General features: G+C 37.2%; 3 protein-coding genes across 4 annotated transcripts; 2 read left to right on the forward strand and 1 right to left on the reverse strand.

Moving 5' to 3' along the window:
• Nucleotides 1-1366: 1366 nt before the first annotated feature.
• Nucleotides 1367-4393, forward strand: LOC130943435 (dehydrodolichyl diphosphate synthase CPT3-like). Of its 2 annotated transcripts, none has more exons than XM_057871311.1 (2): nucleotides 1367-1603; nucleotides 3039-4393. In XM_057871311.1, exon 2 carries the CDS (start codon nucleotides 3094-3096, stop codon nucleotides 4090-4092), a length of 999 nt encoding a protein of 332 aa, XP_057727294.1. In that variant the 5' UTR covers nucleotides 1367-1603; nucleotides 3039-3093; the 3' UTR covers nucleotides 4093-4393. The 2 variants fall into 2 exon arrangements, with proteins under 2 accessions (XP_057727294.1, XP_057727293.1); XM_057871310.1 differs by having other exon boundaries at nucleotides 3053-4253.
• Nucleotides 4394-6877: 2484 nt separating this feature from the next.
• LOC130946909 (ras-related protein RGP1-like) lies at nucleotides 6878-8799 on the forward strand. Its single transcript, XM_057875805.1, has 3 exons — nucleotides 6878-7273; nucleotides 7923-8419; nucleotides 8554-8799. Exons 1-2 carry the CDS (start codon nucleotides 6900-6902, stop codon nucleotides 8380-8382), a joined length of 834 nt encoding a protein of 277 aa, XP_057731788.1. The 5' UTR covers nucleotides 6878-6899; the 3' UTR covers nucleotides 8383-8419; nucleotides 8554-8799.
• Nucleotides 8800-9104: 305 nt separating this feature from the next.
• LOC130946910 (pathogenesis-related thaumatin-like protein 3.5) lies at nucleotides 9105-9946 on the reverse strand. Its single transcript, XM_057875806.1, has 2 exons — nucleotides 9873-9946; nucleotides 9105-9769 (listed from the first exon to the last, which is right to left on the reverse strand). The coding sequence occupies exons 1-2, from the start codon at nucleotides 9919-9921 to the stop codon at nucleotides 9105-9107; spliced, it is 714 nt and encodes a 237-aa protein (XP_057731789.1). The 5' UTR covers nucleotides 9922-9946.
• Nucleotides 9947-15509: the final 5563 nt, after the last annotated feature.

The raw sequence follows: 15509 nt of genomic DNA on the forward strand, positions 1-15509 counted from the left end.
AGAGAGATTTACGGAGGTAGTTATTCACTTAGATATGTGTTAAGCGTTGGCGTTGATCCCGACCTCTTTGTGGAGGTCGGATTGGTGGTAATGGCCAATCTTCTAGATTGGGCATTTTAGCTTAATTTGGGCCTGGCTTATCATTTGGGTCATGGTATGATCAATACTAACAAAAAAAATTATTATATTCTCATGGGATGAAAAATATACCAGCATAAAAATTTTAGAAAAATACCAAAAAAATTTATAAGTCATTGAAAATAAAGAAGGGTTTAAAATAAAAAAATACCTGAATGTAACAAAAAAAATAGAACTCAAATTTTATACTATTTAATATTTCAATTTAATTTATAAAAATACTAAAAATTTTTAAGTAAGTCAAACAAAGTTTTATGAATCTCTTTTATCTTTGAATAAAAGAGAGCTAATAGTAATTAGTAGAAGACAATTAACAACATAAACACGAGGATGAAAGAAAAGATAAAAATTAAATTTGACACCATATTAAAATCTAATTTTAAAAAATATAACAACAAAATAAAATTTAAAATAGATCTTTTACCTTTTAATAGATAGAACATAGAAGAGAAGGAAAAACTCGATGAAAAAAACTACAGAATTGGAGAGACTGGCTTTGTGATTTTCATAATAAGTAAAAGTGAGTATTTAATCTTTGTAGGTAAGATATCAGAGGAGTGATGAGAGATGAACACGATAAATTAAGAGATTCTCAACTGTAAATATCGTGTTTTTTATTAAAAATATTTTTATCGTTTTAAAACTCTAAATCCTAAACACTGGGCTAAGTTTGTTGGTAATATATTAAGTGATGGCCATAAAGATGATCCAATGGGTTGTACTAAAAATATCGTGTTTTTTATTAAAAATATTTTCATCATTTTTAACTGAAAAAACTAAAAATAAAAAATATCATTTTTAGTTTTCTACTCCTTTTTAAAAATATTTTCGTTAAAAACATTTTTAAAATGTTTAATTAATTATATTTTTATACTTTATTTTTATTTTTATCGAAAATGAAAATGAAAACTAATCAACCCCTTACTATTTTTGTAAATATATAACACTAGTCTCTATATATAAGACATGATTAATCTTAAAAAATAATTGAAAAATCTAACTTATCCATTTAATTATCTTTTTAATTTTAAATTTTTTTATCAGTTATTATTCTTAAAAAATAAATATTTGAATTTTTACTCTGAGAAAAATAATTAATAATAAAAATTTGTATGCAGTATATGTAAGAATGATCATATAATTTAATAAATTCATAATGAGCGGAAAAAATTGGATGTGGTTAAAATAAAAAGAAGTTGAAAAGTGTGGCACTGAGATGTTACATGTATTTTATTTTGACGTGGTAGCGTTCCCCAATCTCTGAATCTCTCAGACTAAGTCTCACTTTCCTCCTCATTGCGCTGCCGCCACCCACCTTCACGGCCTCGCCTCTTCTCCTGCTTTCTTATTCCCTTCGCCGTTGCCGTCACAGGTGTGGCCATCCGGTTCTTCTTCTTTCCCTCTGGCCGTGTGCCGTTGCTTCTCCTCTGAATCGAACCCTGATCTACGTATTGTGGTTAATCTGGTGAGCATTTTTTCTTTCTTTCGTTTTAATTTTTTAAATTAGTTTATTGGTGTTGGTAAAGATGTAGAAGAAGGATCAGAAAGGTTGAGAGGGAAGACTATATTTTGGGTATAAGAATGAAAGAACCATTACTGCAGAACAAGAGTGACCAAATGTTTCTTTAGGTTTATGGCAGAACAATAGCAGTAAATTTGTGGTATCTATGGTTTGAAGAGAAGGAACCTTTCATTTGTTTAGGGTAAATTTTATAACTTTTTGTAAGTAAATCTCTAATTCTGTGGTATCTATGCTTGATTTTCACCTCATCCCCCAACCCTAAATTTGGGTTGTGAGTGTTTCTCAAATCAGAATATTATTCAATCTGTGTCCCAAGTTATGATCAAATTTGGTTTTGCAACATTTTAATTTGCACGGGCTGCTTGGATTTGTGAATTAACTCAAGTTTTGATAGTTGAACAAGCTTGGATATAGTCATGTATTGAATTTAGGACCTTTAATTAGGATGGTGATTTAATTTTAGCCAGTTAGTGTTAAGAGAGACTAAGAGTATTGGACCACTGAAAAAAAATGCTTGCATATAAGGTAGGATAATGATTTAATCTCGTGCTTGAAGGACTTTACTAAGAAAAATATGCATAATTGTACCAGGGAGAGAACATCCTCACAAAATTCATGATGCATTACTATCCCCCCCCCCCCCCCCCCCCCTTTTTTTTTTGTGGGTGGGTTGGGGGTGTATGTATGTGTGTTTGGATGTAATAAGTTCAGTGTGTTTGGATGCTAATTTTGAGTTGAACATGTTGATTTTTTAGTTGAGTATAAATTTTGAATTAAAAAATGTTATTTTTTTATGTTAAAATGCTAATTATTAAGTTAAAATTGCTAATTTTAAATTTAAAGATTAAAGTGCTAACTATTTTGTTAAAATTGTCAGGGGTATCTTTCAAACACACTAATATATTATGCTTGGCAATTAACATTTGGAATTGAAAAATCAATCTGTCTATGTCCCCTCGAGGAAAACTATGACTAATGTCAAACTAATAAGCCTTTTAATATTTTTCTAACATCTTTGCTACTAACTAGGAAGAAACAGGTATCTGGAGAAGCAACTTTTAGTATTATAACTCTTTTGGCTGATACTGGAATGATGCTTAGATCCTCTATAAAAACTTGTAATCCTGAATAGAAACCATCATTATTGACAGAAAATATTCTCATCAAATGTAACAGTAAAGTTCCTAATTTTAGAAACCTATTAGCTTGCACATGATTCAAGTTTTAGACTAAACAAGCAATCATATAAACTGTTAATTACTGATTTTCTGTATTGCATTTATGTTTGACATTGTTATTGCTTTTAAGCTGTTGAGCTTGTATCTTGATAATGTGCTCCTGTTGCTTTAACTCTTTCTAATGCTAACTTATAACAAAGTTTTCCTCTGGTAGGTTTATCTTAGACACTTTGAGTTGCATTGCTGAACACATCCATGCACAAAGATACTGGAGGTATTACAAGCAACCTGCTTGGAGGTTTATGCAGCTGTCTTAGGAGATGCATATTTGGCATATTATCTATTGGTCCTGTGCCAAATCATATTGCTTTTATCATGGATGGGAATCGAAGGTTTGCAAAGAAGACTAACTTGGCTGAAGGGATTGGCCATAAGGCTGGATTTTCATCTCTCATTTCCATGCTTAGGTATTGTTATGAATTAGGAGTGAAGTATGTAACTGTCTATGCATTCAGCATCGATAACTTCAAAAGAAAGCCTAAAGAGGTGCAATCCTTGATGGAATTGATGCGAGAAAAGATTGAGGAGTTGCTTCAAGATGAAAGCATTATCAATGAATACGGTGTTAAACTACATTTCATTGGAAACTTGCAGTTATTGGCTGAACCTGTGAGGATTTCAATGGAAAAGGCAATGAAGGTCACTGCCCACAACAAACAGAGAGTATTGTTAGTTTGTGTAGCCTATACTTCAAGTGATGAGATTGTGCATGCTGTTGAAGAATCATTCAAGGAAAAATGGAATGCAACAGTGTCCAATGGCACAATTGGACAACTTGACAGGTCCCCGAAAAGAAATGGTATCCGAGTGAATGCTCAAGATTCTTGTGAAGACTATGCAAAACAAGATGCCGATGGATCCACGGATAGATCCGGAAAAACTGAAACTTCATCATGCAATGGGATGGTTGAAATAGCAGAAGAGGGCAAGCATGATCAGGGCGAGCTTCCGGCTATTAAACTGACCGATGTCGAGAAGAACATGTACATGGCAGTGGCACCTGACCCTGACATCTTAATCCGAACTTCTGGAGAGGTTCGTCTTAGCAATTTTCTTCTTTGGCAGACTAGTACCTGTCCTTTGTATTCACCAGCTGCACTTTGGCCAGAAATAGGGCTAAGACACTTAGTCTGGGCAGTGTTGAACTTTCAGAGACACCATTCTTACTTGGAAAAGAAAAAGAAACAGTTTTGATTGTAAGTCTTGTAAGTCTTGTAAGTTGTAACACTAACAATCAAACTTCATAATGTAAAATTACAAATTATTTGTCTTATTCAGATCATCTTTCTTTGACTAGTGTTGCCCATTTTTTATACTCTTGACTATCGAGTGTGCACGGGATCATGAAGTTGGCACATATGACCAGTGCCAGAGGATCAACAAATTCTCTTTTTTTTCCCACTATAGCCTTTCCCCCTGAGATTAAGAGGAACAAGGTAGTGTGCTTGAAGAGTTATTTATTTGAATTATATTCCTGCATCTGGTGACTTTTACTTTTTCTTGAAATGGGTTCTATTTGATGAAGAACATCATCTTTGAATTGACAGAAGGAACTTAAAGTTTAAAAAGTAGCCAGAAATGCATCTCATATAACCCTTTCTTCACGTTGTTCATAAAGCCAAACTACCTCACATAATATTATATCAAGTGCATGTACGAACTTTAAAAAAGGTTACATTGAGGACAAGAAGAAGGATGTGGCGCCTAAGGTTGGGAAAAGACAATGGCTCAGGTGGTTGGTTCTTGTTTGTGCATGAGAATGGATTGCAAGCCGAAGACGTTTATGTCTTTGAACTGATTAACATGGAAGATTTAGTTTTTAAAGTTCATGTTTTCAAAAGGCACATCCACTTGCATCTGATTCCCTTATAGATGAATTGAGACATTTGTAGTTAATTTTGGAATATACGAAGTAAGCATCTATGGTCATGATTAGCTTAAAACATGCATAATTTTATTTATCAAACTTTGTGAATGATTTTAATTTGTGAAGTTTGACTACAGTTTTGAACGTGCTTGATTGTAACCGAATTTCGAAGTATAATTTTGAGAATGTTTGATTATTATTATTATTATCTTTAGTAATGTTTGATTATAATATGAATAGCAATGACCGCCAAAACTGAAGTGGTTCCAACTCAATACAATCAAGGATTAACTAGTTAGGCATGAAGTTTCTGCAGATAACATTCATATACATAAACTTAATTAGAACCTGTTGATTATCAGGCCAAGCTCCAGAGAAGAAGGTATCTGCTATAAATATCAGTCTAGATCAAAATTCTCAAGAACGTATCACTACAAAGTTCTGTGGTCTGTGGCATGCTCTTCTAATTGGGGCTACATTTTCATTCGTGTGGGTGCACGTTGTACATGATTGCACAAAAAAAGTCTAAACAGTTGGGTATAGATTGCCACTGCTATTGAGGAGCTATATGTTTTGCCGCGTGTATGATTTCTTAGGCTGATATGTATTGTATTTTTATAGGTATAAAAATAGAGTGGCTAATTTTAGTTGAAAGGTACCTGAGGATAGTTGAAACTAGAACTAGTAAAAGGAGCAGAGAAAAAAGCAGAGAAAGAGAGAGTTAAGAGAAAAGATAGCTGAGTCCAGAGTTAACATCTGCATCTGAATTTTGTTAACATTCATCACTGACTGAATGATAGAGTATAGAAACTATCTATACTCTAAATGTGGAAGGTGGTGAGACAGTGAAACTATTCTAACTAAGTAACAGATTAGAGTAACTTCCGTCATTAGTGACTGATTTGAGTGTATAAATAGTATTTTTAATTGGATTTTGATTTTTATTTTGATAGATTGAATTGGGGATTTAATTTCCAGCTTGTCATTTTAAATAATAAATTATAATGTCAGATCATTATGTACTTCTCAGAACTAGCCATGTTATCTCTTCTATTAGCTAACTGAGCATTTGTTGTCAACCAAAATGGTCTCACTTGATAGATGGGCACTTTTCTTAAATTTTAAAATTTTTAAGGGATTTATTTGTCATTAGTGTATTTTAGAGTTATTTTTGTTATCGATAAAATTTTTTGAATATTATTTTAATAGTTTATTCGGTTCATAAATAATAAATGTTATATTTAAGATAATTAAAGTATTATATTATCATTTTATTAATTTTGCCAACTTTTTTATTTTAAAAAATATTTTTCAAAATTTTGATACTTATAAAGTATTTATTAAACCAATTTCCATCTACCATCTCGGTTTTCCACTTATTCATAGGAAAAAAATGACCTAAGTAAATTTTTAATCTTTATAAATGGTTTAAAATTCCACTTTGGGCTTTGAAATTTTATTTCTAGTTATTGATTATAGAAAATTCAAATTTTTTTATTATAGAGTTTATTCTTAATTTATTTCGTTAAATACTAATGTATAAATTAAATGGTAATTATATAATCAAATCATTTTGATAATTAAGTTTAATTAAGTTGGTCTAATAACTTATTCGCACAACTAATCACCCACACATATTTGCGTAAATTCACGCTACTTTTTTTTTCTTAGAAGGTAAAAATTAATTAAATTTGGTTATAAAAATAATTTATTTATCTAGTATTTTTTAAAATTAATTTTAAATATCAAATTTAATATATTAAAATAAGTTAAAACAATTAAAATTTAAAACACATAAATTTTCTAGGATCAAAACGAGAAAAATATAATTATAAAGACCAAATTAAAGAAAAAAAATTGTTTCTTTCAAAAGAATCTTATTTTAATTTTAATATACCGATAGTTATAATATTTTATATAATCGTTTTTTTTAAATGGCTATTAATATCAATATCAGGAATAATTATTTTGATTGATGTGATATTATATAATTAGATATACGCATGAAATTGATTTGTAATAATTATGTATCAAAATTAAATTCAGGTTATGTAAGTCATAAAAAATTGAAAATGAAAAAGCAACGCTTTCCGTGGCAGTAACCGTTGTGAGAAAAAGAAAACACGGAAGCGTGATGAAGACAGACAGTGTGATATTCCACTTCCCATTCCTTCCCTCCGTTTCCTTCTCAAAATGCGTATCCAACTACCGCCTTATAAAACACTCTCTCTCTCTCTCTGTGGCTTCCAACGTGTTCTTTGCTTTGTTTTCGAAAGACGCCATGGCTCACTGGCAAGGTGAATTGGAAGAGGGAATCGATTACATGTTCAAGATTGTGATGATTGGCGACTCTGGTGTTGGCAAGTCTCAGCTCTTGAATCGCTTTGTTAAGAACGAATTCAACTTGAAATCCAAGGCCACGATCGGGGTTGAGTTTCTCACCAAGACGGTTCTCATGGATCACAAAGTTGTCAAGGCACAGATTTGGGACACTGCTGGTCAAGAAAGGTCCATTTTTTCTCTTTGATTTGTTCATTTCTTTGCTTATTAGGGTTTTATTCTATGAGCTTTTTTGTGATGAGCTAAAATGATCATATTTATATGGATAGAACTATGAATATAGCTGAATTCTGTGCAAGATCTGATCTTCTTTTGAGATAAGAAGACCATCCCTGTAATTTTAACAAGATTGATTAGTGCTGAGACTCATTTTCCTGCTCAATTTTGTTTACATTTTACATCTTAGAGCATAGCGCATTTTAATATAATCAAATCGCAAGATCCTTGTGAATGATGGTCATGAAACATAATGTTCATCAAAGTTCTTAGAATATGTTTCTTGATTCTTGTTTATCGCCTTACACTGCAACTAAATTTTGGCGAGCGTGTTATGAATTAAACTTGTTTACCAATATCCACATTAATTAATAATGCTGACTTCAGTTTGTTACTTATGTACTTGAATGTTTGCTGATATTCTTCCTAAGAATGTCCTTGAAATTCTAGTCAATTCATTTTCTTACAACAATATTGACATTTACTTAGACTTTGTTCCTGAGTTCTGAGAGAGACCAATAGTGTTAATTCATGTACCTTAATGAGAAAATGCTCAGTTGTTCTCTTTTTCCCCTTCTTGTGATGTTGGCATTCATGACAGATACCAAGCAATTACAACTGCATACTATAGAGGTGCAACTGGCGCGTTACTAGCATATGACATAACCAACCACCAAAGCTTTGACCATATTGAAAAGTGGTTGGAGGAGCTGAGGATGCATACAGATAAGAATATAATTGTCATGCTTGTCGGCAACAAGTCTGACCTTAGTTCTGCTCGAGCAGTGCCGGTTGAGGCAGCCAAAGACCTTGCTGAGAAGGAGAATCTCTTCTTCATTGAAGCATCGGCACTTGAATCCAAAAATGTGGAGTCAGCATTCCTCGGTCTCCTCTCCCAAGTATATAGAACTGTGAGTAAGAAGCACATCATTTTGGATGGAACTGAACTGAATTGGGATAAAGTAAACCTTGAACTTGGAGGAACAAAGATTAAGATCCCATTACAAGAGCCTGAATGCCAAAAGGCTAAAAGGATATTCAATTGTTGCAGCATATTTTGAATTCTTTTTTTTCACCCGGTGCCGCCATAGTCTTCTGGTAAGTACTATCCTCCTCATTTCAAGCGCGTGCTAGTGTGGATTCTACATATAGTCTTTCTACCTCTAGTATAAAACGTGTCATCATCATAGCTATATATTAGAAGATTAATTTATAGCTTGTGTATTCACTAGGCAAATCATCTTTCCTCCAACTAACAAGAATTCGGGAGAGACGGTTGCAAAGATGAGCTAACGAGTTTGTGGGGATTTGGACAAGGTGACCTCATTAATATTAAATTTGAAAAAGGTTTATGTTCTTCTGTAAGGATTAATGGGGTTTGCATATTGATGCATTTGATGGAACTATTGTTCATACATTGGTTTTGATTTGATGGATCTCCTAGGTTTCTTTTCTTTTTTTTTTTTTTTGACTATCTGCATCTCATTTCGCAGATTTTTGTTTCATTATTTCCATCATAACCTTATATTTGCTATTCCTTTGTTGTAATTAATTCCTTATTTTCTTAATTCGTAATGAGTTTATTCATAATATATTCCTGTCTTCATGTATAGTATAACATTTCCGTAGAAAGTATACTCTTACATAGCTTGTATATAAAAGAAACTACAAAATCTAGAAAAGAAGTTATACAAAATCCAAATGTAAACCCCCCCTTTCTCCAAAAAAACAAAAACAAAAAAAAAAACTGAAAAAGATAATGTCTATTTTACCCCTCCCCTCCCTAACAAAACCTAATTAAATAGTCAGCTCCTTGGCAAGTGAAAGTGCTGGTTGAATCATCAAAGGCATAGCTATAAGCCTGAGGACAAGAAGCCTTGAACACCTTTGAATAGTTTGTTGGTTGGCACTTATTTGGGCTATTAAAGTCTCCAGTGCAACAATATTGTGGCTTGTTGAATGCCATACATGCACTCTTACAACCAACAATTTTCCCATTTCTTCTCAACTCCAATCCACTTGGGCAGTTTCTGTTCAAATCCGAACGGCAAGTGACAGCCTTACACTGACCGGATCCTCCGGAGGGGAAGATTGACACTGGCATGTTGTAACCATCAACAAGGCTAACGTCATAAAAGTCCCCCTCTGGGCTGTCTAGGGTAAACTCTGCTAGCGAAGCTGGTGGCACTCCCCCAGCACCATCACACTTGAGCTTGCCTCCACAATCACCGGTGACGCACAATCCACTACCAGAGCTATCAAAAGAGCATCCTCGTCGACCCCAGAACCGGCCAGACCATGCTTTTGGTGCAGTGATGTTTACAGCTTGACCAGATCTTAGTTGAACCCCCCCATCCATGAGTTGTGGCTTTCCTGATGCTGTTAGGATCCCAGGCCAAATTGTGTTCCTGCATCTATTTTGCAATGTAAAAACCGTTGCGTCCACTCCTGAGAAATAAAAGGGTAATAAAAAAGAGGCAGATTGTCACCAAAGCTGCAATAAACCTAGGAAAAGTAAGTTGTGTAACAACTGATATGTAATTATCATTACCTAATGAGAAGGATACCATGAGAAGAAAGAAGAGGTGTTTCAATGCCATTTGAGATGCCTTTTTGTTGTTTCTAATTTGTTGCAATTTTATACTTTTATACTTCACGACTTGCATGAACCAGTAGGCAATACTTATAAGCAAAGGTAAATGAGGAGGTTCAACAAACACAATCTTTACAATGAGAGAGATAGGGCCAAGTTTTCTTGACGACATGACAACTGTCAAGCTTGGCAATTGAAAGAATCAACATGTTACCAGCACTTTTTTAATTCAGATTCTACATTGTCCGAAATTTTCTTAACTGAAATTAAAGAAAAGGAGACCAAGTCATTCAGCTGGGAACTGAAAGAATCTATACAAGTTCACCCAACTAATTATGAACCCTTGACTACATGCATGTCATATATTTTTGGGCTATTTTGTCTTGAATAATAACGTTAATCTTTCTGTTGCCAAAACTCTACAGGTAGGAAGAGGTAGGTTATATATATATGGATGATTAATATGGGCCTATATTAAGAAAATGATAAATTTTTCTTGTACATCCTCCTAATAATTTTCTTAATTACCACTAAATATAGGAAATATTTACTAATATTTCTAATATGATGTATTCTAGTATCATTTACTCGTTGTTGAGTATTAGGAATATGGCATAGAAGACGTATAATTACTACTCTTTTGGTGATTTTTTAGTTCTAAGTTTTTTTAGTTCTTGTTACGGTGGGTAACCGGAGATTAATAAGGTGGATGACGTTTGATGGCCCAAGTGTATGAAGGAGGAGAACTCCGGGTGTGTCTGCAACTCGGGAGGCTCCGTCCGACTTGCTCGCGTGCAGGAATGGGGGGTGGTACCTGCAAAGACACTCCGATGCCTAAGTTAGCATGAGTGTGAGCAGGTCTAGAGAGTATTGGGCTTAGAAATACCTGATTGGTGTCAGTGTACTTATAGTGGTGAGCCAATAACCACCGTTGGAGTAGTGCCGTATCTTTAGGATAATAACCGTCCCATTATCTTGGGGAGGTTAAGATATGGCTTTATGAAGTGGTTAGAGAGATTTCAGGGGCGGTTACTCATTTGAATGAGTATTTATCTGCCAGCTAATCTCATAACCGACTTCTTCGTACTGAGTCGTGGTGGACACCGACCTCTTAAGTGGAGGTCGGTGCTTTACTAGGCTTAATCTATTGGATCAGGCCTTTCGATTGGACCTGGGCCTTTAACATTGGGCCAGGGTATAAACAGTGCCCCTACTTGAGCCCGAGTTCCTTTTAAGGCTTGGGTTCAAGTATTTAACTCGGGTTCGTAGCCGACCTTCACGGGTTTTGAAACCGACGTGATTTTCGCGACCTTTTGTTTCTGACAGTTACGTCAATTCAAGCGTCGTGTCCGTTGGGGAAGCGTTTAGGGATTGAGGGCTTTGGTAACGGTGCAGTCTCATTAATGACTGCCTCGTTTTTACTATTATGCCCCTCAGCCTATTTATAAATACTTTCCCTCTCTTTCGTTTTTCCGTTTCTGCAATCTTTCAAACTTTTCTTTTTCCCTGCTCGTGCTGCATTCTTGTGTTCGAAGATTTCCGTTCTTTCCAACCTTCGTTTCTTCGGATAAAGGTTAGTTTTGTTTCTTTTATGTCATGCTTCGCATTTGCATGTTTTGTTTTGTAAGTAGATAGGTCGACCTGTAGATTCTGGCTTCGCATCTCTCCTCTTTAGGGGCCGTGTTTTTTTATTTTTCTTTTTCTTTTTCTTTTTGTAGGTTTCTGCCACTTTTCTTTGTATAAAAAATGGCTTCCGTAGATGTTCTTTCTTTGTGGGTTGATGACACTGTTCTTGGGGAGGAACCCCTGGTCGATGCTGAGTTTATCACTCATCTTCGTACTCATCACCGGCTCTGTACTTCGGAGGAGGACGAGCCAAAATATGAACTAATAATCCCGGGTCCTGAAGACCGGGTCTGTTTTGGGAGAGAAAATGAGGCGGCCCCTCATTTTTTCTTTATGTATGAGTGCATGATCACCCGTTTGGGTGTTTTTCTTCCTTTCTCCGATTTCGAGATATCTGTTTTGCATCACTGTAGAGTTGCCCCTACTCAACTTCACCCCAATTCTTGGGGTTTTCTGAAGATCTACCAGTTTATCAGCCATGCTCTGGACTTTCCGACCTCTTTGAAGATTTTCTTCTTTCTTTTCCATATGACTAAGCCCTTTAGTGGGCTAAACAACAAACAGCAGTGGGTATCCTTCCGAGCCATACAAGGTCGGAGGATTTTCACCCTTTTCGACGAATCTTTTCACGACTTCAAAAACTTCTTTTTCAAACTCCAAGCTGTAGAGGGTCACCACCCCTTTTTCCTGGATGAGCATTCCTCTCCCCGCTTCCCCCTTTATTGGTCGCCGCCTTCCTCTTGTGAAAAGTATGGTCCCGATGACCTGGACGAGGTGGAGGCGGCTATTGTGGGGTTTTTCCGAGAAGCGTGGGGGAAATCCCCATACTTGGATACCCGGAAAATCCTCCAGGGAACACCGACTTTTGTTCAATCTCAATTAGGTAGTGCATGCATTCCTGATTTCCGAGTTGTTTCTGCCGACTTGCATTCTACCGACTTGTAATTTTTGTTATTTGTTTTCTTTTGTAGATATGGCAAAAAGGAACGCTCAGGAGGCCTACCAAAGGGTCCAGGAAGCCAAGGCGAAGTCTCGGGCTAGGTCCGGGGGTGCCAGGGCGATCACCTCTCCTCCTCCTCCTCCTCCTCCTCCTAAGAACACTGGCACTCCTTCTCAATCCATTGTCATTTCTTCCTCGAGTTTGCCCCGACCACCCCCTTCTGCCCAAATTCTCTCCGAGCCCGAGAAGAAGAAGCGCAAGACTTTAGAGTCTGGCCCTTCTTCTTTTGATGGTGGGGTTAAGGCGGATGCTCTTGCATTCGTCCGAAAGAACATCTATCCTTTTATAAATATGGATGATGTTTCTGTTCGAAACCACCTTACCACCATGGCCGAGGAGAGTTTTAGGACGGCGGGTGTTTGTGGCAAACTTTTGGACATTTTTGAGAAGACTCCCCTCAGCTATTTGGGGGCAACCTCAAAAGTTGAGGAGTTGGAGGGGAGGCTTCTTCTTTTTGAAAAACATGAGAAGGAGTTGAAGGAGGAGAGAGATAAATTGAGGAAGGAGAGGGATCACCTTAGGGAGGAGGTAGGTAAGCTACGGGCTCAATGCACTTTGGAGGCAAATTTGAGGAAAACAGCACAAGACAGCTACCACAGTTTATTTCAAGATATTGTTGCTGTGAGGAAGGACTTGCTAAACTCTCGGAACGCATACGCCGAGTTGGAGGACTCTATCGCCGATGGTGCCGAGGAGTCTTGGAGAATTTTCTTGGAACAAGTCAGAGTTATTGCTCCCGACTTGGACCTTTCTCCTTTACATCCCGACAAGGTAGTTATTGATGGCGCCATCGTGGATCCTCCTGCCCCCGAGGTCATTTCCGAGTCAGACCTGAAGACTCGGGGGCAGAGGATTATAGAGTCTCCTCCTCGTCCTAAGGATGCCTCGGGTTCTTCCTCCGTTCCTCCGGCCGGTCCTGGTGGCGCCCCTCCTGAGCCTAGCGGTGGTGATTCCTCGACTCCTTTGAAGAAATGACTCTTTATTTTTTATGGCTATATGGGGGCCCGGCCTGTGGGTCCCCTCTTTTTAAAACTTTGTTTCTCTGTTGGTGGTCGTGAACAATTTCCTTTTGGCCTTTTAAGGCCGTAAACAAAAATATTTATGGCGATTGCCCCTTTTAAACAAGGGCGTAGAAAAATAAATGCCCTTTTTTGGATAAGGGTTCTAAGTTACTTCGTGCGTGCATGCTTTTTTGATATATTTTTTGATCTTTTTTGAAGAAACCTCTTTGTTGGCTTGCTTTTCTCGAGCCTTTTTCGTTCAAGGGCTTTTATGCAGCCTTTAAACTTTTTCCAGGTTTTCCTATCTCTTTTGTTATCCTTTGTACTCAACTTTACTTTAGTGAGCTTCTATGACTTAGGTTATTTTTGTGATGCGTTTTTCCTTTACTCGGAGCTCGGTTTTCTTTTACTCGGAGCTCTTTCGAGTTCGTTTTACTCGGATTTTCATTTCGACTTGAGAGTCGGATGATTCCTGAGTTCTTACGATCAACTCATATAACCTCTTTACGCCGACTTGTACCTCGTCGTTTTATCCTGACGACCATCTAGGTCGGTTCATGGGATTTTCACGCTTTGTCGAGCTTAAGTCGGCGCGTTTCGTAGAAAGACTTAGAATAAAGAAGGATGCTATAAGAGATATTGAAAAAAGATCTTTATTAATTTGGAAGGTACCTTTTTGCTACTAAGGGTCTTGATAGCCTATTTTCCCTTAGCCTCTATTATGATGCCTCATTAAAAACCCTTCTCCAGAAAAAACCCTTTTCTTTGGGAAAAAACTCGTGAAGTTGGGAAAAGAGTACATCAGGGAGTAGAGTTCGCTTTTAACTGTAGTACCTTTTCATATTACAAGCATGCCACGACCTTGGTAGCTCAGTGTCATTTAGGTCGGTTACTTTATAATAACCCTTTCCTAAGACTTCTTTGACTTTGTATGGTCCCTTCCAATTTGCGGCGAGTTTTCCTTCTCCCGATTTGTTGACTCCAATGTCATTTCTGATTAGGACCAAGTCATCTGTAGCAAATGTTCTTCGAATGACTTTCTTGTTGTATCTGGCAGTCATCCTTTGTTTTAATGCCGCTTCTTTTATTTGGGCCCCTTCTCGGACTTCGGGGAGCAAGTCGAGCTCCTCTTTGTGCCCCTGTATGTTTCCAACCTCGTCATGGAGAATTACCCTTGGGCTTTGCTCATTGATTTCTATTGGAATCATGGCTTCCACGCCGTAGACTAGTCGGAAGGGTGTTTCTCCCGTGGCGGATTGGGGAGTTGTCCTATAAGCCCATAGCACCTGAGGGAGCTCTTCAGCCCAAGCTCCCTTTGCTTCCTGTAGCCTCTTCTTGAGTCCTGCCAGTATGACCTTGTTAGCTGCCTCGGCTTGCCCATTGGCTTGTGGGTGCTCCACCGAGGTGAATTGGTGCTTGATTTTCAGACTGGCTACTAGACTTCTGAAGGTGGCATCGGTAAATTGAGTTCCATTGTCTGTGGTGATGGAATAAGGTATTCCATACCTTGTGATGATGTTTTTGTAGAGGAACCTGCGACTCCTTTGAGCGGTGATGGTGGCTAGTGGTTCGGCTTCTATCCACTTTGTGAAGTAATCTATTCCCACGATCAAGTATTTAACTTGTCCTGGTGCTTGGGGAAAAGGGCCTAACAAATCCATTCCCCATTTTGCGAAGGGCCAGGGAGAAGTGATACTGATGAGCTCTTCGGGTGGAGCTACGTGGAAATTTGCATGCATCTGGCATGGCTGGCACTTTTTCACAAAGTCTGTGGCATCCTTTTGCAAGGTCGGCCAATAGAATCCTGCTCGGATTACTTTCCTGGCGAGTGACCTTGCTCCTAGATGGTTTCCGCAGATCCCACTATGTACCTCCTCCAACACCTCGGTGGTCCTTGAGGTCGGTACGCACTTTAATAATGGCGTTGATATCCCTCTTCTGTAAAGGACATTTCTTACCAGGGTATAG

The sequence above is a fragment of the Arachis stenosperma genome, chromosome 8, assembly GCF_014773155.1.
Source record: "Arachis stenosperma cultivar V10309 chromosome 8, arast.V10309.gnm1.PFL2, whole genome shotgun sequence".
Taxonomy (NCBI): Eukaryota; Viridiplantae; Streptophyta; class Magnoliopsida; order Fabales; family Fabaceae; genus Arachis; species Arachis stenosperma.

Excerpts from the sequence above, each read along its gene's own strand:
- LOC130946909 (XM_057875805.1), top strand. The coding sequence starts at position 6,900 with ATGAAGACAGACAGTGTGATATTCCACTTCCCATTCCTTCCCTCCGTT. Across the intron at positions 7,274-7,922 it reads GACACTGCTGGTCAAGAAAG|ATACCAAGCAATTACAACTG; the intron begins GTCCATTTTTTC and ends CATTCATGACAG.
- LOC130943435 (XM_057871311.1), top strand. The coding sequence starts at position 3,094 with ATGCACAAAGATACTGGAGGTATTACAAGCAACCTGCTTGGAGGTTTA.
- LOC130946910 (XM_057875806.1), bottom strand. The coding sequence starts at position 9,921 with ATGGCATTGAAACACCTCTTCTTTCTTCTCATGGTATCCTTCTCATTA. Across the intron at positions 9,770-9,872 it reads CATGGTATCCTTCTCATTAG|GAGTGGACGCAACGGTTTTT; the intron begins GTAATGATAATT and ends TTTATTTCTCAG.